Source organism: Stegodyphus dumicola, chromosome 7 (genome assembly GCF_044657685.1).
Source record: "Stegodyphus dumicola isolate Sdum_Otavi_A_Nest chromosome 7, ASM4465768v1".
Taxonomy (NCBI): domain Eukaryota; kingdom Metazoa; phylum Arthropoda; class Arachnida; order Araneae; family Eresidae; genus Stegodyphus; species Stegodyphus dumicola.
Genome location: NC_140774.1, coordinates 75,254,995 through 75,282,076, shown reverse-complemented (window position 1 = coordinate 75,282,076; position 27,082 = coordinate 75,254,995). Strand labels below are relative to the sequence as shown.

The window sequence follows — 27,082 nt, the reverse complement described above, 5'->3', positions numbered from 1 at the left end:
GGCCGATGCACCAATAGCATCGAATTTGGTTTCTATTATGCAGGCAATTTCTCTTTTCATTTCGTATTGACTTTCTTCAATCTTTACTTGTGGGGCTTTTATTTCGTCTTTAAAAGTTAATTGACCAGCTTGAATGGCCTTCATCTCTTCCTTAACGGATTCTTGGTTCAATTTCATCTCACTTTTAATTTCTTCTTTAACGGAGTTGACGGCTTCTTCCATCTTTTTTTGGATGACTGCATTTGCTGCTTTCCATCTTTTCTTGGAAAGCAGCAAATGCAGTCATCATTTGCCTGAATTGTTCTTCCATCGCTCTTGTTATTGGCATTCAAATCCCACTTCTGGCACCAAAAATTGTTACGTGTGTACGGGTTCGTTATGAAATGAATGCACTAGTCCGAGGAAAAATGAACAAAAATTTATTATTATCACACAAAAATGCATAAATTTTCTCAAATTATCATGCAGTATTACAATATCTCACAGTAGTTATCTTTTAACTACTCAAATGTCCAATAGAACGTAATTCAAAACAGCTAAAGAACGCTAATCCGCGAATTCGCTACAATCAACAACAGCAGTTTTCTAAACAACAACAAACTAAGCAGCAACTACAAACTGAGATGTTTTCCTCCTTTTATAAGATTTTAAATCATGCGCTAGAATTTTCCAGTACTTTCTCGAAATCAAAAAGAGATATTTATTTATTTAATGCACGCGCTCTTGTATTTTAAATTTTCTGGGTTAGCTTTCTTTTAATATTCGTCACGCGCTGCACTACGCGAGAAATAAAACCATTTAATTTAAAATTGAACTAACATTAGCTTTTTAAATACCAAATTCGTAACAATACTTTAATTGTATCGCTATTTATATTAATGCACTTTATCATGAAAAAATTTCTTAACATTTTCATTTAAAAGTTTTAAGTCATCACTATACTATGTTTTGAATGAATAATATTAGGAATAAAAATATTGCAAGAATTAAAATATGATCATGTGACATAATTACCTTTATCTATTACATATAATAAAAGAAAGAGTCTGTCTGTGTGTGTGTCTTTCGTTCGCGCTGCGCGTAAGCTAATAGACCCACGGCTACGAAATTTGGTACATGGGTGCATCTAGACAAGAGCCAGTGCACCTCGAAGCGATTTTTTCGAAATTCGAATTCGATTTTTTTTTATTTTATGTTTTGGGACGAAATCGCGTCATTTTGACATATAATGGGCTATAGGAAAGCGAGATTTTACTCTACACACTCCATTTTCACATCGTCATGAAACGTACCCACTTAGCTATTTTACGAACTTAAAATAAATTTCTTGTTTCAATAAATCGATTAAAAACGAGTTTATTTAACAAAGTGAGCTTAACACCTTTTCAATGAGATTTTTCTAAAAAAGTTTATTTTTAAATATGTACAGTTTATTTTTCTTTGATTTTTGGACACGTTAAACTTTTATCCTTGCGACTGCTTTTTACAAAAAGAATTTTGGAAAAATGATAATATTTTGTATTTTTAAAAAAAATTTTAAATGAAGCTTCCGAGTACACTTCACACATCTCACATCTTTAAAAATGTGATTTTGGCAACAATTTTCCTTTCTTATTGTTGTTAATAGATTCTTGATGAAATCGCATCATTTTGAGTAGTTTCATTCTTTTAGAAATATGGGTTTGGCAATATTTTTTCATCGTATTTCTTATGTCACTGTTTATAAGAGATTGGCATATTTCATTGTCATTTTTTTATATACACTCATGTCCATAAATTAAGGACAATGCAAAATCAGGCAAAGGAAGAGTTAGAAGCAAAACAAATTTGACTTATTTGTAAAGCTTATAACGTTGCGCGCCTCCAACTTGCACGCAACCAAGAGGTGACTGTGAAAACTTGTATAAAAGATAGAAGCTTGTGAAGGGTTTAAGTCCCTTTTTATTCAACGTAATAAATTACAATTGCGTTCTCTTGACGCTTACAGACGGTGCCAACTTGGCAGTCAAATAAAAATAATAACCTGAAAAGAAAATAAAGACAAGATTCTAACTACGAGGCTCTCTAAAATAACTAACTCACCGCGTTTTACAATACCGCTGCTAATTCAGCAGAATTGAAGCTCACTGGAACGATGACCACTACTTCCCGCCAAGCACATAGGCCGCAACGCGGGGTTCTTCAATTCTCGCTAACTACCTCCGCGCTCGCTAAGTAAGAGAATCTCTCACACCGAACTTGTTTCCTTCTATTTAAATCAGAATACTTCCGCTGATAATTTGAATTCTTGCGCGTTCTACTCAAATTTACATATTCTGGCATTGGCAGTTCCAGGCGAAAGTAAGGCTTGACAGGAAAGATAGTTTAAACTTAAAATAAATGTTAGTCAAAGTAAATATAAACCCTACATTTGCCGCTGCCAGAATTTGGAAAACTTGGAAGCAGGTCCTACAAACGACCTGTTGTAAGTTTATCTAATTCTGAACTAACTGGCGAAAACCTCGTTTACACACACACACAAAAAAAAAAAAAAAAAAAAAAAAAAAATCTTATGTAACAATTATACTCAAATTCTGTTGCTCGTTACAAAGCTTTCTTCTTACAGCAACTTTTCCTGGACTTCATCAATCAATCTTGGTCTTTCCTTCCAGCATCTGGAAGGAATAAGTATCAGTATCTTTCTACATACATTATAATTTACACTTTCTTGACACAATAAATTTTTGTTTTTAAACAATTCGTTTTTCTTAGTTATTGCTTACTTCACATTCATTCAATTTTTCAAGCATTAATTTAACTTTACCCTGGCTCTCCACCGTGTGTGGTGTCAAACGGGAATATTCGTGTTTTAGTCTTACAACACTTCCCCTAACCACCATAATTTGTTAGAATTCAACGACCAAATAGACACACCTTACTCGACATTCTACAACTCAATGAGCTACTTTAATAGTCTTAAAAATTCAAATGTAGGTGGAGAACCCTACAAAACACATTCATTCTAACTTCCCCCTCATCTTTAAACATGCAGGCTTTCGCTCTAAAGCATGACTTTATCTACAATTTACTACTTAAATTTTGACTTCATTGCTTTTAAGCATTCACTTTAAGCATCTACAATTTTATGCTTCTAGACTAAGTTCTACTTTTACATAACCTTCAAGTATTTACATACATTTACAAAATTTTATACATATGCTTTTTACAATTTACCATAAAATGAATAAGAGAAAATAAATTTTTACCTTACTCATTCTTCGCCAAGCTGGCGGCACTGAAACTAAAATTCTTATTAATACAAGAATACGAAGTTATTTTTATCTTCGGCCAAATTTTGGCTTTAACAGAATTAGTCTTTCGACCAACAGAAAATGCTTGTTTTTAGCTTTTACACTTAAAGAAAATAATACTTTTGCCTTAGCTAAATAAAGTAAAACAAAACTAAGTCTCACCCGAGACATATTGACTTTCGTCAAAACATAGAACTTCGTACTTATGCATAACATTTCGGAACAAAAGAGAAAAAAAATTATAGAAGGTTTTAACTTATCTTTGAGTTTTCGATGCTTGAAACTCCGTCATCCGTTTTTGGCAAAATTGATCCCAAGTTAGAGGTTTCATGGATGTCAATCTTCTCCTTATTGATCTCCGAGTGTCGTCCACGTTGCTCTTTCTTTTGCGTCCTCTACATGCTGGCCTCTTGACGGAGTAATCGTCTGGTTGTTGGCCTTTGCGTTTCTGCCTGGGACGGCTGGTCTTGACGTCCTCCGGTCTGGAGTCCTTCTTGAATTTCTTCTGTTCCTCGTATTTTTGTGCCTCCTGCTGGCGTTTCAGTTTCCGGAACGGCGGCCTTGCTGGCACCTGACTCTGTGGCCGTGTGCGCGTTCTCCTTGATGTGTAATTTCTCCTGCCATCCTTTGTAGGTGGTGTTTTCGTCTTTACCACGGTTTCTTTACCCGGTTCAACTTATTTTTGCTTTTCTTAAACGCCGGAGTTTGAAAATCATTTTTTCTTTTTGATACCGACGTCCGGGTTGTAGAAGTGCTAGGTCCCTCTTCAGTTCTCCGTTTCTTGGGTGGTGGAATAGTTGTTGCAGTCTCTGGCCCTTCTATTTCGTTTAGACTTGAGTCCTGCAAGAAACTTTTAAGGATTTCAAAATCGTTTGGATTATAGTATTTTTTCACCTGGTCGGGACTTGCTTTACAGATTTCCCCTCTGTCGTTCTTAAGATATAATACTACCCCTTTGATTTCCTAAATTACATAGGGGCCTTCAAACTTTGCAGCTAGCTTTGCCATAAAATTGTCTGGGGCACTTGATAAAGAAAATTTCCGCTTCAATACTTTATCCCCAACTTTAAAATCTGCTTCACGGCGTTTTCTATCATAATATAACTTTTGTCTATTTCTTGCCGTATCCGAGGTTTTAAGCGCCTGATCAATCAACTTTTGCACATCTTGTTGTTTAAACTCCTGCTCTCTTTGTTGCACAAAGAATAATTTATCTAAAGGCGTAATTAACTTTCTGCCTAAAAATAATTCTGCTGGAGTTCTTCCCGTAGTATCATGATGTGCCGTTCTTAAAGCATAAGCTAATTCATTTATGTAGCCATCCCAGCGCTTGTGATGTGTGCTCACGTAACTGCGAATTATTTTTACTATGTTTTTATTAACTCTTTCTGCTATGTTAGCCTGTGGTCTATACGGAACCATTTTGATATGGCGTATGCCAAGTCCATTGCATATGTTTTCAAATACTTGACTAATGAATTGTTTTCCGTTATCGCTAATGACTTTTATCGGTGCACCGTATTTTAAAATGTATCTGTGTAAGAATGCATCTGCGACTGTTTTGGCTGACGCGCGTTTAAGAGGAACAATTTCTATCCATTTTGAAAAATGATCTACTATTACTAAAACGATTTTTATTTAACTCGCTCTGGGGGAAGGGACCAAGGAGATCTATTCCTAAAATTTCATTCGGAAATGTAGCGCGAATGCTATTTAAGTACCCGGCCGGGCTGTAATTAATATCATTTATTAACTGACATTGATTGCAGGACCTGACATACGCCGTTACTATTTTGTATAATTGCGGGAAATATACCGCCTCGCGTACCCTTTTTATAGTCTTTCTGACCCCGAGGTGGCCCGCTGTTTTTTTTTCGTGCAACTCCCTCAAAATGCTTAATCGAAGCGAGGCTGGGATGACTGGCTTATACTCAAGATTTTCGTTTGTTGTTTTCGTATAGAATAATAAATTATCTATTATTTCATAGTTTTTTGCTCTATTTCTTATCGCATCGATATCTGTGTGCTCAAAGCGTTCGGGGTCTTTCAAATAAGCATAGATATTTCCAAATTCAGGATCAGCTTTCAGTTCAGTAATAACCGTTATCTCTAGAATCTAAAATTTTTGAAGTCAACACAGCGCATTTAAGTTCATTTCCTTCGTCGTCCAGTTTTATACGAGAAAGTGCGTCAGCTACATTGTTTTCCTTACCCGGTTTATATTTTATTGTGATATTATATTCTTGGAGTTTTAAAGCCCATCTTATTAACCTGGGCGTTAGGTTTTTTCCCGAGTAAAGTCTACCAACAGCCGCATGATCCGAAAAGACTGTTACTGGCGATTTGCCGAAATAAACTCGAAATTTGTGTACAGCCATTAATACGGCTAATGTTTCTCTTTCTGTAGCTGTATAATTCCTTTGTGTCTGATTCAATGTTTTACTAACAAATGCCAGCGGATGGTTATTTTGCATAAGAACCGCACCCACCGCATAGTCTGACGCATCTGCCGCAATTTCCAGGTTTTCGTCCCCCTCAGGGAATTTTAAAACAAGGGCATTAATAAGCGCTTCTTTTAATCTTTCAAAAGCTGTGTTAGCTTCCGCTGTCCACGTAAATTTACTCTTTTTTCTTTTGATTACTAAGAGTGGTTCAACAATATTAGCGAAATCTTTTATGAAAGATCGATAGTAAGAACATAATCCAAGGAAAGACGAAAGTTTCTTGGCGGTGTTGGACGGTGGGAAATTCTTAATAGCTTTGATTTTTGAATCTTGCGTTTCTATACCCTTTTGCGAAATTTTATAACCGAGATATTTAAGTTCTTTAGTTGCGAACTTGCATTTTGAGGCGTTAATTGTAAGACCGGCCTCTTTTAATAATTTAAAAACTTGTTCGAGGTCATTAATGTGGTATTCCAACGTACTACTCGTTATAATTATATCATCTAGATAAATTAAAGTTGATTTTCCTAGGACAGGCTTTAGAACAATGTCCATAGCTCTCTGGAATGTTGATGGGGCCCCACACAACCCAAAGGGCATGCGTAAAAATGCATAAGTGCCCGATATTGTTATAAACGCGGTTTTGTGTATATCTTCGGGTCTCATAGCTATTTGATAGTAGCCAGACGTTAAGTCCAAAGTAGACATATATCTTGTCGATTTGATCTGTCTAATGATCTCGTCTATAACCGGCAAAGGGTAAACTGGAAATTTAGTAATGCTATTTAGTTTTCTGTAATCGATAGCAAACCTCCAAGCCCTTTTATCTGAAGGAGGAAACTCGTTCTTTTTCCTACATAGTACGACTGGACTCGCGTACTCACTATTTATGGGCGTTATTATTTTATTCTTTAACATCTCCTGAATATGTTCTTCGATGATTAAGTCTTTTTGTTTATCATAGCGATACGGTTTAGTCCTACAAGGTTTTTCGGCATTTAATTGAATCTTGTGAGTCACGATTTGACAGTTTCCTGGTTTTTCTGAAAACAAATGAGAAAAATTACTCACCACTTGCTGTATTGCTTTACTTTCCTGGTCATTCAAATTGCTAAGGTCCAATTCAGGTGTCTCCACAGGTTCCACCACCCTCTGGTCCATCTCCAGCACCAGGGAACTATCTTAAAATTCAATTTGGCCCTCGCGGCCCTTAAAAAGTCCATACCTAAAATAAGAGAGTGTTGCAGGTGTTTCACCACAAAAATTAATACTTTGAGATTTTCCTCTTTTACCTGTACGTTTAATGATACTTTCCCGATGCAGTGACATGTTTTTCCTTGCGCCGCTATAATTTCCGTATTTCTGGTTTTAAAGAGTCGTATCCTATAAAAATTCTTTTTGAAGAATTTTCACTCATGAAATTTCCTTCTGCTCCTGTATCGATGAGGGCTTCTACTGGTACATCGCCAACCAGGACTTGTATAATTGGTAGCTGTGAGTTTTTTACGATGACTGTATTTAAATGTCTATTTGAGGGTTTTTTTAAAACTTCCGGGGTCTGGACCCTCCCTTTCACAGGCCCCTCTAGTCGTTTAAAGCTTTCCTTTCAATCTGTGTCTTCTGAGTACGCGGATGCTTATTTTCAAATTTTCTTTTTGGGCCTTGACCTTCGAGTTTCGATGCGTTAGCTTGATAGTTCTTTCCCCCATATGAGCGATTTTCATTTCTGGTTTCTTCCTTCCTTCGGGTATGTTGAGAATATGTTTCCCCTCTCGCTTTTTCCGCTATTCTGCGATTTTGAAACTTCACCGCCAATTCGAAAAGTTCCTGCAATGTGTTTGGGTTTCTAATTTCAAAGTAGTCTTGGACAGCGGGTAACAATCTTGGTAATATTATTTCAATAATCTCCGCATCGGGTTTTTTCCCATACAGCATATCCGTTAGCTTGATTTTTTGTAAAATAAAGTCCGTCAAATCTGCTGTATCCCGTTGATAGAAACTATATAGCTCGGCTTCCAGCCGTGCGCGATCTTTCACTATGGGGAAGGCCTTTACTAACGATTTTTTGAAATTTTCAAATGTATACGTCGGGCTTCCAAATTCACCTAGAAGAAATTTGCCTATATTTTTCCACCAAAGCGCGGCCTGTCCTCTTAGTGCTGATGTGGCGATGGCAACTTTTTGTCTTTCAGGCACAGGGTAGAGCTGAAAGTGGTTTTCTATACCTTCTAAAAATACGGACACCGAATTTTTTCCGTCGAAATAGACGTTTGGCTTGATTGATGCTCTCAATGTCTGGACCAGGTATCCAAATCCTTCTAACTGCGTTGTCATTTCTTGGTGTTGTCCAGTGGCTTCCATCCAGTTTTCGGCCATTTCAGTTCGATAAGTGTTCGGGCGCCAATATAACGTTGCGCGCCTCCAACTTGCACGCAACCAAGAGGTGACTGTGAAAACTTGTATAAAAGATAGAAGCTTGTGAAGGGTTTAAGTCCCTTTTTATTCAACGTAATAAATTACAATTGCGTTCTCTTGACGCTTACAGACGGTGCCAACTTGGCAGTCAAATAAAAATAATAACCTGAAAAGAAAATAAAGACAAGATTCTAACTACGAGGCTCTCTAAAATAACTAACTCACCGCGTTTTACAATACCGCTGCTAATTCAGCAGAATTGAAGCTCACTGGAACGATGACCACTACTTCCCGCCAAGCACATAGGCCGCAACGCGGGGTTCTTCAATTCTCGCTAACTACCTCCGCGCTCGCTAAGTAAGAGAATCTCTCACACCGAACTTGTTTCCTTCTATTTAAATCAGAATACTTCCGCTGATAATTTGAATCCTTGCGCGTTCTACTCAAATTTACATATTCTGGCATTGGCAGTTCCAGGGGAAAGTAAGGCTTGACAGGAAAGATAGTTTAAACTTAAAATAAATGTTAGTTAAAATAAATATAAACCCTACAAGCTTATTTATTAAACAAAAGGTAAAGAGCAAAAAAAATGATGCTATATGTTTGATATTATTAAAAAAAATTAGCGATGTTTTCTCCCTGGAGCAAATTACAAAAAAAACCTATTTACAAAAAACCAATATTACATGGTTGGTATGATTTTTAATACATTGTATGTCTCCCAGACTATGCAATACAGTCTGTACAACGCCTAGGAATGGTGAGTATCAAATTATCGATCTGATCTTGGGCGATATTACACCACTCAAAAAGCAATACTCTTCGAAGTTCCGGTAGGAGGAGGTTGACGGGCTGCAACTCGTCGGCCAAGCATGTCCCACACGTGCTCTACTGATTCAAGTCCGGTGAGAATGCTGGCCAGTCCATACGGGTGATATCCTCCGATTGAAGGCATTCGCTTACGATGTTTGCACGGTGAGGACGGGCGTTGTCATCCATAAACACAAATTGTGCGCCCATGGCACCCCGAAACAAACGTACATGTTGTTCCAGAATGACGTCCCGATAGATTTGACTTGTCATGGTTCCAATTTGAACACGCAGGTCAGTTCTGGAACCCAGAATAATTCCACCCCAAACAAGCACTCCTGCACCTCCGTAACGGTGTCGTTCAATGATGTTTTCTTGGTGATAACGAGTACCTGGAGCTCTCTATATGAAAGTCCGGCAAGAATCAGACTGCAAGCTAAACCTAGACTCGTCGGAAAACATCAGACAAGCCCACTGTTGCGGTGTCCACAATGCATGCTCTCTACTCCAGGCTAACCGCAGGCGACAGTGAGTTGCAGTAAGTGGAACGCATCTGAAAGGTCTACGATCATATAGACCAATCTGCCCTAAGCGTCTGTACACGGTCTGCCTTGAAATTGTCGTACCAGTGGCTGAACAGAGCTGACGAGACAGGTCTGAGGCTGTGCTCCGCCTGTTTCTTTTGGCAGTAACTGTCAAATACCGGTCCTCATTCGGCGTTGTAACTCTAGGGCGACCTGTTCTGTAACGTCTACTCACATTACCATCATCTTGGAATCGTTGCCAAAGCCTGAATATGACACTCTGGGCAATTCCAAGTTCATCTGATACTTCCAGTGGGGTACGCCCCCATTCCAGACGGCCGATAATTCTACCACGTAAAAAATCATCCAAATGCGTACTTTGTGTCATAACTATTCGGTTATTGCACTGAAATGCTTACAAAGCGCCTGCGAACAACTTTACTTCTTTGCCTTTATTCCTTATATATCACTCTCTTACACTCTCGTCATTGTGACGTACCACCGGTGATGGTGGTCACTCGTCATTGTGACGTACCAACCAGATGTCATCTGGTTACTTCCTGAAATTTGCATATGATTCTTGAAGATGTGTGTAGTGATTTTACAGGTGATATATTTATTTTAGAGTTCGATTTCCGCGTGATTATCCTTAATTTATGGGCATGAGTGTATATAATACTCTACAGAGTAATATTCTGTGCAGTTTTTAAATTTAACGTTTGGTGATCCCTTCAGGCATTTTTCCGGTACATTTAAAAGCCAGACGAAGGCTGGCCGCGTAGCGGCTAGTAACGAAATAAAACTCTTTTGCGGACGAGTGCATAAAAGCTTTATTACAAAATTCCTAACCTTCTCCTACCCGTATTTTGTTGTCAACGTGTTTCCCATCTAATCGAAATCCCTCTTCCCTCGCCTCTGCATATAAAGATGGAGGTCACACCTGGGTTTCGAAAAACCTATTCACTTCTCCTTGATAACCGAAAAACGATCGGTTCACGGCTTCAACTCTGACACGACGCCATTGCGCCCACGCTGACCTCAGGCAGCATGCAGCAGGGAACACCAAAATTCTTTACCCTGTTGGGAGGGTTTATAATAAACTGCTTTACTACACAAACAGTGCTCTTACAGCCATCCTACTAATACAATGTCATTTCAGAGCTCGACATAAACTGACAAGGTAGAAACGCAGTGTGAGGAAATCGAATATGATAACGATGAAAATGATGACAGTTCTGATGAATCGATAGCGAAAAGATGTGGTAATTAGCGGTAGCGTCGGCACTTGGCTAGTTGAAAATAAAATTATACAAATATAGTTAATTTGTTTGCATACAGGAGCGCGCTTTACCTTTTTGTCTCTTCTCTAAAAATATATAGGCATGACTCTAGCTGGCATTCTTTCAATGTGAAAAGAAGTACATTATCCGGCCTTTTTTACTTACTCATATCATTTATTTATTATATATAGTATCTAAACTAAATATATATATATATATAGTCATATATATTTAGAATTCTGCGAAACGTATTTTACTTCGGATAAAATTAAAGAAAAGCATGTGTGGATGACTGCATTCCTTATATTGCTACTTTACTTTATCACCATCATAAATGCACATTTTTGCTGCATATGAGACTATAAAAAAAGTGGAGAGATAAGCTAGACAAGTCTGATCATTGTTCTATGGTATAAAAGTGAATAAAATTATTTTCCATCAGAAAGTATAAAATTATTATTAAGAAATTCATATTGCTTATAATTTTTATTTTGAAGTAATTAAACTGGAAAATACTCATTGTAATTTGAAAGATTATAAAGATCTTACACTACGTAACAGGTGGCAATAGCTTCATATCCCCCAGGGTAGATTGTTAGAAAAGTAGTGCATCTATTCCATTAGTACTAAGGTAAATTCCGGAAATGTAATCTCTATGTGAAAAAAAAATTGTGTTTGAAAATTAAAGCGTGATGACAATATCCGTGTCATATGAATTTTAGCGGAACGAGAAGTTACAGTGAACTTGAGTTTTTGTAAACCTAAGTCCTTGTTGCTATTTTTACGTCTTCCTCATTCAACTGCATTTTATTTAATTTTATGGGAATTAATGAATCTTAATATATTACTGCTATGACTTAATTCAAATGCATTATCCTGTTATGATTTAATTCAAAATGCATAATGCACTTCTAATATGTAAAAGTGATTTTCAACCCGTTCAAATTAGTGGGGCACTATATTCGGTATGCTATATGGTACATATTATTATCTGTATTTTCTCTTTTATTTAATACATTTTTGTTTTCTCACGGCATATCTACGTGGTTTCACTCTACATCCTTTGATAATCAATAATACATATCACCTACAAAGAACAGCAGGTTTATAGCAGGCAGTTTTATACTTTTCAAGAACCTTTTGTGACAACTACAAAAGGAGATATATATGTTTGCACTGATGCCACTTATATTTTCCGTTTTCAGTTCTTCGGATTCGTGGGTGCCATCTTGTATGCGGCAGATTGCTACAATAAGTACAAGTGCTGGAGGGATGGCATTCCAGCACAGGGAGAGAAGCCTCTGAACCCGATGGGCATGCCCGTCTCCCCCAACAGCCCCAACTATGCTGCCTATTGAATGCCTCGGACCCTCAATGGTGAGTTCGTTTCTGTACTACGTAATTACTTGGGAGAGGAGGAGAATATAGCACAATTATTTAAATATCCTTAGCGAGTGTGGGAAAATAGAAAATTTTGTCAGTATTTTATGGAAACTCTTATTAAATGGGTGTATAAAAGCTGTCTATCATATTTTCAAATTTTCAAAAGTTCTGACCTGAGTAGCTCCAGTTACTCTGAGCGATAGATATCTGCCATTGTATAAGTACAATGAAAGAAGCTAAAATCTATTTAAAGACCTGGTTTTGAACAAATTATAAACGTAGCAGCCAAAAAAAGTGTAAACAGAGAGGGACGTCCAAAAAGAAATGAATAATCTGCTAAGAAAGATTTTCGTTAGAGTTACAAGCAATAAGATCCTATTTGATGCCTTTCAGAATCACGGCTTCCAAAAGAGAAGGCCTGTAAATTATTTCTGTGAAATTAACCGAACATTTTAGACTTTCAGCTTGAAATATAATAACAAATACTGAGCGATTTATACAGAACTAGATTCAAGTTTTGAAGTAAAGTCCGGAATAAATGAACAAAAATTGTCGAGAACTTTAGAAAACTTATTTTGTCTCATGTCGGATCAAAATACATCGCGTCATGTATTAGAAGTATGTACTGTCCTTCGCTAAACAAACATATTGACTTTTGCTTCTCTTTACCGTAAATCGTGATCTTCTTAGATGTAGAAAAGTAAGATGATGTAAAACTCCAGATGTATTTGCAGCAAAATGGCATGATTTTTCACATGTCTCCACTGCAGATGTTAAATACGAAGAAACTAAGTACTGCATAATTTGAAAAAGTACAGTACACATAAAAAAGAATTTTATTTCCCACATAAGGAAACGCCTGTTTCCAAAGGTCCGGCGCTTATTTATGTGGAGTTATATCAAGAAAATATTTCGCGACAAGTTCTATTCAAAAGTAGAGAATGTCATTATCGAAGAAGACTGAAATATTGGTTACACACAGTAAGAGTTTACAATACTTGAAGAGATACGATACAGTTGCTGAAAGTGCGTAGTTTCTCATTTATATGGGCCTAGCTGAATACTGAGGTACATTCAGCATATTAAATGATGCATGCACATTAGAAATGAGGAAAAGTAAGTACATCGAAGCTCTGGATACTTTTTGTCCATTATTTTCCGAATATTTTGACTTTAGCCGTGAATGTGAACCCAAATTATTTTGTATTAACTTAAAGGATCTAAATAGGAATTGAGTGCTCTCGAATGAATAAATAACTTCTCACTCTAAGTTACAGAATAATTCAGCACTTTTCCATAAAAGGTCTAGCTCAGCTTCAGAGCCTAAATTCATTATTCACAACACCAGATACTGGCGAAGACAAATTCGAAGTTCGTATGCAGTATAACTGCTGTAAAATTTGTGGTGGACCCACGAGGGTCCGAGTCGCTGAACGCTGGTAGTTCGGTCCGGGGTTCGAATTCCGGTGAATGGGTTGGCTGCAGAGCATTCTCGCGGCCTTCCCCATGTGTATACGAGCTAGTTTCCCATGCAGCCAGCCCGTTTGCGGGATTTGAACTTCGGACCGCACTACCAGTGTTTTGCGACTTAACTGCTCGGCCGCTGTTGGGCCTGAAAAACAATTTAAGAAATACGCAACACCAAATCAACGATGAGAAAATTTTCAAAGAAACAGATGCTCAGTGAATCACAAGCAGAGTCAGGCGGCGCCTAGAGACAAAGAAAATATAAAATAAGATGTCCCTTAAAGACAGTTACCAGATGTTTTCATGAAATAGACTTTTTTGTTGTTGAAACTTTTCATTATACATTCCTCATCATTTTCCCGTTATGCCACCTATTCTCTTCTTCCTATGGATACAGAAAAGTTAAATTAATTTTCGTTTATTTTATTCTGTTGTATATATTTTTTTAATATATATTTTTTACTTATATATTTTTTACTCTCTTCTTCCTATGGATACAGAAAAGTTAAATTAATTTTCGTTTATTTTATTCTGTTGTATATATTTTTTACTTATATATTTTTTACTCTCTTCTTCCTATGGATGCAGAAAAGTTAAATTAATTTTCGTTTATTTTATTCTGTTGTATATATTTTTTTAATTTTAGGTTTAACGATTTTGATTGATTTTGTTATGAAATCGTGCATAAAACTTTGCTGTAAATTTAAATGTGCAATCATCTGTGGTCCAGAAACGAATTAATCCACTTTTCATTAATTTCTACTGGGAAAATTTCGGTTTGCAAACATTTTGGTTGACGAACGTCCTTCACGAACGAATTAAATTCATGAACCGAACTTTCACTGTATAACTCTTTTCGCTTCTTCAGAATGTCGATATTCCGTGCTTAATAACAATATTTGATACTTGATTTTCAGTTTTATGTTGTTATAAATATTTAATATAAGTGTAGCGTATTTAACGATATGATTCCATCCTTTTATAAAGTGAACCATTAGAACAGCAATCTTCATTTAGTACAAGGAAAGCCTAATTCCAGACTTTCTCTAGCTGAAAATAAGTAAACATGAACAGCATTTTTGTCTTATTACATACCCCTTCCTCTCATTTAAAAAGTTGAGGAAAAGTAGTTATGAATTGTACTTTTTTTTTTTTTATTTTGAATTGAATTTCATATTGAACTGCTTTTGCATTTACCTCATTTACTAACGCTTTATAACACCAATTATACAAATTTCAGATGCCCTTTTATGCACAGTTTCTCTTTGTTACGGACGGAGTTGTACTCAGTGGCGTAGCTAGGGTGGGGCAAGGGGGGACATCTATCCCCGGGCGCAGCATCCAAGGGGCGCCAAACTGATGCTACGAAATTTTTTAATGAAATGTTTTCCATTTTTGGCCCACAGAAAGGGACGCAAATTCTTCAGTTGACCCCGGGCGCTGGAAACTCTAGCTGCGCCCCTGGTTGTACTTTTATCTTTATATGCAAATCATGCAGTTAATATGAACCAAGATAAAAAGTAACCAATTTTTTTTTTTTTTTTTTTTTTTTTTTTAGCTCGCTGACGGTTCGAGGACTTCAGCAACGTTTACCAGCTACCCCAAGAAATTTGGAAGAAGAAGAAGAAAAGTAAAGATCATATAATAACGCGGGTTGCATGTTACAATTACGTGCTCGTCGTAAAGTTCAATAACTTCGTTGTAAAGGATAACCAGCGGAGGACTACTTAGAAATGGTTAAAGCCCACCATATAGACGGCGGTTACAGTTCGATGCATCTCTCAGTAAAAAAAAAAAAAAAAAAACTGTGCATGGGCAAGCTTCTTGTGTAGGCATTCTCCATCCCAAACCTTCGATTCTGCTCTATTTTTGCGTGTAATATAAGTGATTAAATGACTGTGCAGCTTTAGAATTTTAGCTCAGCAAATTCCTCAAACCGTTTACGTTGTGTGTAGCCCTGTGCTGCCATCTACTAGTGATAGAAGGAACTATATATGTTCCCCGATGGAAGATGACTGAAAGAAATTGAAGGAGGCTCTGTTTCCTTAAAACTGTGCATGCGCAAATTCGAGATGAGTTTAGAGCCACTTAATTTCTGGCTGTTGAATATTATGTTCCACTGACATAGCAAATAAACTGAACTTTTCAGCAATTTAATTTTCAAAATCACGATTGATAGCGCAGTGCACTGGGAATATTTATCATTACGATAATCTTTGCAGGTGATTTCTTTAGCTTCTTTTATTTCAAAGCACATTATAGAATAGCATGGAAATGAGAAAAAAAGACTGTAAGATAAAGTTCTTTCAGGGTAATATCATCCGCTGAAAACTTGAAAAATCTATTATGAATCTTATCCAAATGGAATGCTTAGGCGAAGTATACCATCATTTTACCACAAAACACAACTAAAAGAGCACATTTATTGTAACAAACGTACTTAGGAAAATTAAATAGTATATAAATGAACTTAAAATATTTCCACTTCATTCGCTCCGGTTGTTTAAAAGGTATAAGAATAACATCTGATTGGTAGGACTGATCTTTTCTTTGGCTGACCCCTTGTTCATTGACAGCAAATGCCCATTACCTTCTATACTTGACTAGAAATCAGAAATATCATGAAATAGATTTTCTTTTTGGAACAACTTATTTCAGCAAGATTTTAAAATGCTGGTTCATCAATTTTTATCATTAATATGGGTGTATTTCACTATACGTGCTATATATACTTTATACTATATCTACCCATTCTAGTGCACCAGAAGCAAATGTAAAATAAGAACATAAAATTATGCAACAACGACTTTTTTAAATAATGCAATACATCAGGGTGGTGCATTTCTTCTAGCGTGTCAAGAAATATAATTTTAAATGTTGAAACACACATTTTTTTTCCCCCGTAGAAGATATATAAAAGTAACATCATACAGTTATAAGGAATAAAATGCTTGTAACACACTTAAGAGTTTATGACAATTGTCAAATACAGAGTCACAGTATCACCTTTAATACTCTCGATTTGTGGTCTGTGAAATTATTGCACTATTTTATGTCTACGTTTCTGCTAACAAAGTTTATACCTAAAATATCTATAGATAAGATCTAAAGATATTAAGGTATAAAAGTATCTGCTACAAAAACTTATTGTTTAAATCATGAATGACTATTCATTTGTTAGGATATGCAAATCATATCTTGGTGCAGATTAATTACATCACACAGAAAACTCCGATCTTCTAAGCTAGAAAATCAATACAAGTATTACAGAAAAAAACGGTTACAATTTATTCTCAGAAACATTTCTAATATTGCCCAAATCTTTTAAAAAAAAGTACTCAAAATATTTAATGAAACACTCATCAGAATATCAGGAGACGATAACTCCCCCCATTCCTTTTATATTTTGATAGCATTTAAGAATAAATTAGCAACTGCAGCATTTTTCTTTACATTAGCTTTTTTTTTTTATATTACTACTAATTTTATAATTATTTTTGTTTCTGCTTTGAGAAATATTTAAGTGATATATTAAACTTCAAACTGAAAATAGTAGCAGTTTTTGATAGGACACACCAAAAAAAAAAAAAAAAAAAAAAAAAAAAAAAAAAAAAATGAAATTTTCTGGAAGTATGCAAATCTGACAAAAATTAAATGTAGACTTAGGATTACATAAAGAGAATTTAATAAATAGGCAGGTGTTTTTTTTTTCCCCGTTTATAAGTTTCTTTTTCTAAATGCATTTATTTTTAAATCAAATCCTTTCATTTACCTTAATTAATTTTGCTACCCTTCCAAAAGTGTCATTCCAACTAAAAATATATATATATATATAAATAAATAAAAAAGAAAGATAAGCGGCTTGTATAGACTTAATTAAAATGTTAATCCAGTATTTTTAAATGTTGAAGATCTATATTTTTTTCCAGTTTTTGGATCTAATTATGTAATTGGGAGTCAGTAAGATTTTTACCAAACAATTGTTGAATATACTAAAAGAATAAATATTTATTCTTCATGATTAAAATTTTTTAAATAAATTCTTGCGCATATGGAAAAGACACACACCAACGTAAAATATAAAAATCCCAAAATAAACGACCTTAGATTGGCGTAGGTTTTAGACCAAGTTTTATTGACTTCCAGAACTAGTGTATCTTGGTTTTAGAAGAGAAAAGACCTACTATTAATCGCCCTCAAAATCGAAAAGAGATCTGAATAAAATCTAAGCGAAATTCAGGTTGTCATGTATTTAATTTTCTAAAACGTTTACATATTGTTATAAATGCACAGAATTTTTAATTCTGTGTATTTACCATATTACATATTTAAATTTTAACTATATTACCTCTTCTACTGTAGCAACAAAATGTTGTTCGTAATAATTATTGCACCACCCTACCTAAAACAAAATTCATACTATAAATCGTAATAGAAGAAAAACATAAGAAGAGTTACACAACCAATGAATAAAATAATAGTTTAAAAAATGGTTTGTAATTTTTCGAATATTTATTTTCAAACAAGTAATTGTTCAAACATTTGACTGATTCTGATAAGAGTATTTAAAATATGATTTTTTCCGTAAATAAGAACTGTTATGTTTCATAGTAATGCAATCATTTACAAGATAAATTTAGTTGTACTATGCTTTATGAACTATGAATATCTCGAATATTTCTGCTCCTAATGTATGTTCTATGAAACGAACGATGTATGATATTTCAAAGTGTAAATGTAACATAGCCCTTAACTGTTTTATAGAACTAGAATGTAAAGCTATGTTTTAAAAGAATAAATAAATAATATAAAATATAATGTAATAAATGACTTGAATGTTAAGCATATTCTGGGACCACAATTAGTGGTTAGATATATCATTTACAGTGGGTCAAATGTTTAGAGATTGCAAATTGTGATTTCTGTAAAAGCTATTGTATGGATTCTTGATAACAGCAATAGCACTCATTATAATTTACTTATCGTCCGATGTGTTAATTTGATTGATTTGCAAAGCTAATCACCTTCAAAATTATCACGAAATACATGTCATAAATTAAATGCTATTCAAATTCAAGTAATGGTATAAAAATTAAATTAAGTGAATTAGAACGTATACTTCATTACCATTTACTACATTTTATGAATGAAGGATATTTTAAATCATGTTTGCGATTTCTCTGTGAATTAGTGTATTTGTTAAAAAAATTCTTTACCTCACCTTTAAAGCAAATTTCTAGTAAGTTATTAATTACAAAATTGCATAAATAGCTTTCTTATATTTTTGAAAAATATGCAGCAGTAAAAAACCGTAACATTTATTGACATATCAAATAACACTCAACTCACTTTACAGCAAATGTTTACAACAATAGGAAACATTTGTTCGTCAGTTTTCGGGGTGGAATGAACTGTTAGAATTTTGAATTTAATTTAATACTGTTTTGAAGCTTAAGACGATGAATCCTTTCCACACACTCATAAGCGTACTTAATATATTTTTTCATCGTACGATTTCTGTAAAAATTGAACAATTTCATTAGAAAAAAACCCTGATCATTAATACACAGAATTAAGTGTTTTGTGAAATCTATATGCAATTTTACTAGAAGTTTATTAATTTCTAAGAGAAAGTTCCAAATATTTTCAAGATTTTCCAGTGACATAACTGACAGTTCATTTAATAATTCTTGACCTAACCCCAAGTATCTTCTATTTTATCAATATAAAATTAACTTTGAGATGAGCTGAAATTGCTCATGAGCGGAGAAATTGACCTTCCTTATTTAATTTCCTAATAAATCAATCTGTTCGGTAAATCTATTGTTTTTTAACATTTTATAAATACCAATATCACAAAAAGAGGTCCGAGTCAGAGGATTGAAGTTGAATAATTAAATTAATCCGAGTAACTGATAAAGACTCTTCGAGTTTATGTCCATGTTTTTGGATCAGAAAAATCTCAAACGTGACAGCCGTTATTTTCTATCTAATATCACGCAAAACCTGTTTTTTAATTTCTTGAAATCGTTCCCCAGTTGCTGCTCAATGGATTACTTCAGTGACTTTAAGCTCATCTTAAGAATCCCTAAGTTCATCTTATGAATGTGCTTTGAGGAAAAAATAACTGCCTGATACAATTCCATAGAAAATTATCCGAACTCAATGATATGGAGGAGAATGATGTGGCAAAACAAGATAGGAACAGATCAAAAACCTTTCCTCATGTCCAAAGTATGCCCTCACAGATGCAAAATTTTCACTTCTAGTTTAGAGTACAGTTCTATCGTTGGTATGTGAAAAGATATTACGTTAATAGTGTTTTTTAAATAATATTTAGGATCTGTAGCTGTATCATTTGTAGACCGTAGAATATCAGAACAGGCATTCGGTTATTCGAAAAATACGAGTATTTGTTCTCCCTTCTTTCCCTACAAGTTTATTATATTACTACGGTAATTTCATTCCTTCATTTTTCATATTTTATTTCAATAAATACTGCATTTAAAACTTACTTTAAAAAATTATGTAAGTATAAAAGTTTAAAAACTATACTTCTCTGCGAATAATAACATAATTTAATATTTGCCTAAACACACAACGACTTATTTCTATTTCAATAAAATAATGAAAATAATTTCCGTTTACGAAAGATATAGAGCCAAAATATAACCTTACTTTAATGTCCTAAAATTAGGTAAATATTTGTTATTGATTAGCATACAGTAGAATGTATATATTTTATTTCTATTTACTTAAATGTCAAATAAAAATTTTATGTCTCATTAACCTGAATTGCCATTAAAACAGACGTACACTTTTCGTAAGGCGCTTTTATTCTATTTTAATTAACAAAAAAAAAAAAATTATACCAAACCACACATCGTATAGTGTTAGAAACATCTTTCAGTAAACAAACTATTAGCGCAAGAGCTTATAAAAATTACCAGTGATATATATTACAAATCGCATGTACAACTTGTATATGCTTTATACATTTACTTTTTTACTTTTATACGTATTTGTTAAGAATTTAAATTTGTTTAAATTTAAATTTCATTCCTTGCAGCAATGGCGCAAAGAATATTTAATTAAATATGTATTTAAATTTAATTTTTTAAATTAAACTCAATTTATTCTTATGAAACAATTATTCTGATTAGAGATATTATAAAAAAAAATTTTTTTAAAGTTAATGTAGGAGTTACGAAAAACTACATCTAAATTGCTAAAAATTCTTTAATACAGTTGTAATTAGGAAGATAACAATTTCGTGTTTCGTCGAATGACAACACTGTGGAAACTCGTTATTGGCCAGATAGTGTGAAACATAAATTGCCGATATTATATCTTGTCAATACCCAGTAACATGGAAGATAAATTGCAGAGTGATAGACTACAGGTAAAGAATTGTAATATTAAAAAATTGGAGAATAGTCCGCTAAAGGCATATGTAACTTGAAAACATATAAGCACATTAATAACATTTTATTTAGTCTCATTTCATTCAGAGAACTTGAATTCTAACACATGGGATATGTCTGACATAGTACTGCAGCTCATCGCAGGCCATAATTAAAAATCTGTATGTTGCAAAGCATTTTTTCAAAAAATAATAATAATTCAGATTGAATTCAAATTCATGCACTTGTAGCTTTGATTTCGCGAAATAACACATCGGAAAATATAACTGACCAGAAATAGGCTTAATATCAACTTGCCCACCGTTAATACATCTTTCTTTAACTTTGCTGTTCGTAACTTAGAACACTGGTGCTTACGTAAGGACAGTTCTTGCTGTGTAAGGATCTCACGTTCGTGTTAACGAATTTTATCTGAAGTAACGGAACCTAGCGGCAATAACAATCATTTATGCCTCGTATGTATTATATGTAATTTGTGTGGAAATTTTATTGCCTTTATAAGAAATAAAACTGGGCAAAAAATTTGGGTGTATAGTCGTGAATGTAGATTTACTGAGTACTGAACATTTCTTATCCACCTTACGTACTGTAGAATTTAAAATTCTGTAGATATGTTCATATAGATACCTTTTTTTCATTAATTTGATATCTTGTTATATATATATGCCTTTTATGAGTCTTCCAGTCTTTTTTGGTGAATCCCAAGTCGTTTTAAACCAATGAACTTAGTGCATACTGAGTTTATAAAGTAGATATTTTTGTTTTTTAATGTTATTATCAATTTTTGTTTAAATTTCTAAACCTTCTTTCTTTTTACGGTTCAGCTACTTGAAGAAAACTAACTCGAGATAAAAATAATTTAAAGAAAATTTAGGCATTTTTTGGCCAGAATTCTATAAATGTTAGTTTCACACGGCAAAATAATAATACTAATAATGATGATGATGATTTTATGCATACTTTAACATCCCAATCATTAAAGATTAATTCGCTGAGCTTTTATAATTTTTTTTTCGAAAATCAGTATGCATTGGGTACATTTAAATTGCTGAATAATTTATTAAATTATCTTTTCCTTTTTATGTTTTCCTCTGCCTGCAAAAAATCATTACCGTAATTAAAATAACTCGAGGTATGTATTACGATAAATGAAACTGTAATTTAATGTATAAAACGCAATAAAAAGTAATTCAATAAAATGTTTAAAATTCAGTGCTTCCCAAATATAAAATAAATGAAATCCCATGATATAATAAATGTATATGTGATGTTCAGTGTGTTGATGCTTGTATAATCTCATTTTCCACAGTTACATGACACAAACTTAATAATTAATAGGAAACGAGTTTTCAAATCCTGTGTGATTGTTTCACTTCAAATCGCATGAATTTTAGGAACAAATTTCAGTTACAGAGAAGACTGCAATTATACTTTCATATTTTATTTTTTCTCTTGCCTCCAAATGATAATGTATCTGCTGGTTGATAATTACCGCAAGTTTTCGAAGCGTCTGGTCACAATAAAATATAATAAGAGTAAGAAACTCTAAAGTATGTTTTCAGATTTGAAAATTAACAGTGAAACATTATTTTTTTAATATTTTATTCATTTTAATGCTTATTATTGTTTGATAAGTTTCAAAAATGAGTAAATTATTCGAAAATAGTTGAATTTTACCTCATGTTTTCTTTCTTAAACTATGTAACATTTATAAGAACACACAGTGTTTTAATGTTCAAAGAAGCATTCCTTCTATTCCTTTGCAGGTAGTGTCAAGTGTAATAATTAGTCCGTTAAGAATATTTAAATTACTTAAGATTTATATTATGATTAAGTACAAAAATTTACAAAATGATTTCAGAATGCATTTTTACTTTTGCTGTTGTTCTTCGCTTTCGTTGGCAACGTATCCAAAATCTTTCAAAATAAATATATTTTAAGCTTTTTAAAAACAGTACTAAAAACTGTGAAAATAATTTTTCTTTGATATGCTCTAGTTTAATTTGCTCATTATGATTAAGCCTGAGGTTGGTTTTAAAATTTATAGGCTCAGATGAAGGGTTTTGGGTAATAGCATATTCATTTTTATTATTAGTTAATTATCAGCAAATGGAGTTCAAACACTTAAATTTTGCTTGGGCGTAAAACTACAGACTTTTCACGAAGAAAATAGATTCTGTGAAGATTCGTTTAGAAGGATGAGTATTTTTACATGCACAAATTTATTAATGACTGAAATTGTCTTAAAAATCTATGAATTGTACCAAATAAACAACATAATTAATTGTATCAACATGATCCTGTTTTACAGAATGAATGGCTATATAAGTATGTTTCTGCGACAAATCATTCTTTAAGTATCAAATTTTCGAAATATAAGTATAAAATTAATCAGAAGTTCATACCAATTGTTCTTAAGAGTGTCGAATATCAAACATCTTTCATGGGGCTATAAGGCATTTTCCCCTCCTTTCTGCATACCTTCATGGTGTAACGGTAGCACACTCGGTGCGCATTCGTGAAGTCCAGGTTCGAATCCCGACGAAAGCATTTCTCATTTTTCATGTCTCCTACTCCAAAAATCTTAATGACTCTACAGGGCGATTCATAATTCCGTGATATCAATCAAGATAAGCAATTGCAAGTTATTAAGAAAATGCCTCTTATTCAAAATTCATTTCTGGTTAAGAACTAAGCTTTAGCGAAGCTAAAATTAAGATATGAGTTTTTGAAGAAAATTAAATACATTTTCTAACAGAATTTTCATGGCAAGGCAAGCACTAAATAGTGAATGCCTTTAATAATTTAAAATTTATTACACATACCTCATAGCAGAGATTGATGGTAAAAAAAAGAACAGTAAAGAGAACTCATATCTTGTAAGGATCTTAAGTTTTACTAACGTTTATTTTAGTTTAAATCTTTACTATCACTTCTTATTTTCTACTTCCGACCAGAATTAAAAGCTTTAACTTATTTATGCAAATTTGTCTGGCGAACGCCAAGTACTTAAGTTGTGGCTTTTTGCCAAGCAAGAGAGAGGAAGGACTTAGTAGAAGCAGGCCGCTTGCCTTAGCAGTTTTACTCGGTTGCTGGTTGCCTTCCAGGCCAGAGGTTTAATCCTCTTGATAATTTTAAACGTATCGTAGTGTTAACAGTTCTCTGTACTACATACGGCTTCCTGTTAATATACGGCCAATCTTTGTTATTTAGGCCCTTGTTTGTTATTCCAAAGTTAAGTTAGAGTTCAGTTAGTATTTTTATATTCTTACGTTCAGACCACAAATGGTTGGTCTCTGTATTCCGAAGTCCGGAAATCATTGTAAAGAGTGAAAAATAAAGGGTTTCGTATACCCTTCCTGTGTATCTTGTCTACTTCCCACATTTATTGAACATAGCTTTAGTATGCTCCCTGTTCCGAGTTAGGTCTTTGAATGTTCCCAAAGCAAGTAAGGCGGAACACTGAACCTGATAGTGGCGCCCGACGAAGAAGAATAACCATGGCCGAGTTTCAAGAAGAACCTGTGCTGCCTGCAGAAGCGGCTCAAAATCCAGAAATGCCAGCTGCTGCCTTGGAAGGATTTGGTTACATCGTCCAGACCATGCGCGCTTCGATGAAACCAGAAGCAACATTTAATGGAAACTCACCGGTAACCAGTTTTTTGGAAAAACTAGATGACCACTTCATGATGTATCCCGTGCATGAGTTCCAAAAAGTCACCTTAGCTACCAGCGCTTTGAGGGGCCAAGCTCTTAATTGGTTCAAATGCATAGGCAGAAGTCTCTTGGGTCAAGCGGGAAGTCCCACCTATACTTACGAAAATTTCAAGACTGCCTTAGTAAATGCCTTCCCTGTCGTAAGAGATCGTGCGAAATTAGAAGCGGAACTTTTCAGCATATACCAGAAAACAATTGAAAATCTCTCAAGCTTTATTTTACAAAAAATTCACGTCTTCAAACTCTTGTATGGAAACCGTCCGGATCCTGAGATAATTCAAGTGATTTTGCCGAGGTTACTTCCCCAAGTACAAGACTTTACTGAATTAAGAAAACCGACTATACTGGAAAAGTTATTTGAGCTAGCAATCCAGTTTGAAAGTAGAAGAACGGCGGACATTGAAAGAAGACGCCAATATCAACAACGAAACCAACTTGGTGAGCCAAGACCACAGCAAAGTCAAGCACACGGCTACGGAAGCAAAGCGAATCAGTGGGCAAGGAAACCCGAGCATCCAAAAACAGCCGGCGAACGTCGACAGTTCAATAGCAATCCAGGAAAAAAGTCTCAAGGCCAGTGGAAAAAGAAGGAAAGCATGGAAAGGAAAAAACAAGATTTAAACTAAAACGGATTTCTGCTGACGGGACGGTGCGGAAATCCTAAGGCCAAGAAAACCCCTCTTCCTTCAAGTTAAATACAGTAATGGTGAAAAATTTGACTCTTCCGAAGATTGAAGTGTTGGTGAATAACATCCCAGCCACCGCACTCCTGGATACAGGCGCGCAGTGTTAATGTGTGGTAGAAGATTTTTTTAGGAAGTATTTTCGGAAATACCGCATATATAATTCGGATAATACGACAGTGTTAGCTGCGCAAGGAGACAGATGCAAGTGCATAGGTAAATTACCGCTATACGTCCGTATCAAGAACAAAAAAGTAAAGTTTATGTTTTTTATAGTAAAGAATCTGCAAGCACATATTATCTTAGGGATAAATTTTCTTTCAGAGGAAGAAGCAACGCTGGATTTTAATGAAGCGTCCCTTAAGCTGACGATGAAACCAGTTCGAGAAGAAAAAACGGAACCGCCAATGTTAAACCTTGACCACCTGCCTAAGGAAGAGCAACAAAGAATCCGACAAGTGGTAAGTGAATTTGCTTCGTTATTTACTGATATTGCAGGATTTACTCAAGTTACTAACCATAGTATCGACACCGGAGATTCATTGCCAGTTAGCCACAAAGCATACCGGTATGATAAGAATAAAGAAAAAATTATAGAATGGCACATTAGCGATATGTTACGTAAAAAGATCATAACGCCCATCTCAAGTAGTTATGCTAGCCCGGTGGTTTTATGTAAGAAAAACAATGACTATCCATTAACACATCCAAAAAGGTGGCGTTTCGCGATTGACTATCGTAAATTAAACTCCATGACTAAATATCCGGTATATCCGTTACCTATTATTGGAGAAATTCTAAGGAACATAACGTCTACCAAATACATGACGACTTTAGACTTAACGACTGGTTATTTTCAAATAGGGGTTAGACCGGAGGACGTGCCTAAGACTGCTTTTATAACCAAGTCTGGCACTTATGCATTCCTGCGTATGCCGTTTGGCCTTTCAGGGACACCGGCAACACTTCAGCGATGTATGGACATTATGCTGAGGCCTGTTCTTGGAAAGTCCACATTTATCTATTAAGACGATATCATTATTACTAGTGATAATCTGGACCAACATGTACAGGATTTAAGACAAGTGTTTTCATTATTAAATGAGGCCGGTCTAAAAGTTAATGTCGAAAAGTGCAAATTTGCAGCCCCTGAATTAAAATACTTAGCAAAATATCTCAGAAAGGAATCGAGACAGACGAATCAAAAATAATCGCTGTGCAAAAGTATCCGCAGCCAAATACGGCGAAGAAGCTCTCTTCTTTTCTAGGACTTTGTTCATATTATAGGTCCTTTATAAAAGATTTTGCAGCTATTGCTGAACCATTGTTAAAATTAAAAAGGAAAAAGGCGAGATTCTCGTGGACGGCCGAAGCCAATAGTGCTTTCGAAAAATTAAAGCAAGCATTAATGCAAGCCCCTGTGTTAAAATTTCCTGAAAAGGATGAGAATTTAGAAATTTCAGCGGATGCTTCGGATTATGCGGTAGGAGCGGTACTTTCGCAAAATCAGCAGCCCGTGGCATTTTTTAGTCGAACTTTAAATCAAACACAAAGAAATTATTTCGCGATCGAGAGAGAGGCACTTGCAGTTCTGTTAGCAGTACAAAAGTCCCGAGTCTATTTTGGAAGGGCGCCAATAACAGTG

The 27,082-nt window shown here is 34.6% G+C and overlaps 1 protein-coding gene across 2 annotated transcripts in view; it reads left to right on the top strand.

Moving 5' to 3' along the window:
- Positions 1–22,311, top strand: part of LOC118188221 (CKLF-like MARVEL transmembrane domain-containing protein 4) — a 191,424-nt gene extending 169,113 nt beyond the window's left edge. For both annotated transcript variants that reach the window (XM_085820468.1, XM_085820467.1), the window contains 2 exons: positions 11,969–12,140; positions 15,172–22,311. In XM_085820468.1, the coding sequence (XP_085676594.1) occupies positions 11,969–12,121 (153 nt within the window). In that variant the 3' untranslated portion in view covers positions 12,122–12,140; positions 15,172–22,311. The remainder of the gene's footprint in view (positions 1–11,968; positions 12,141–15,171) is intronic.
- The last annotated feature ends 4,771 nt before the right edge of the window (positions 22,312–27,082 follow it).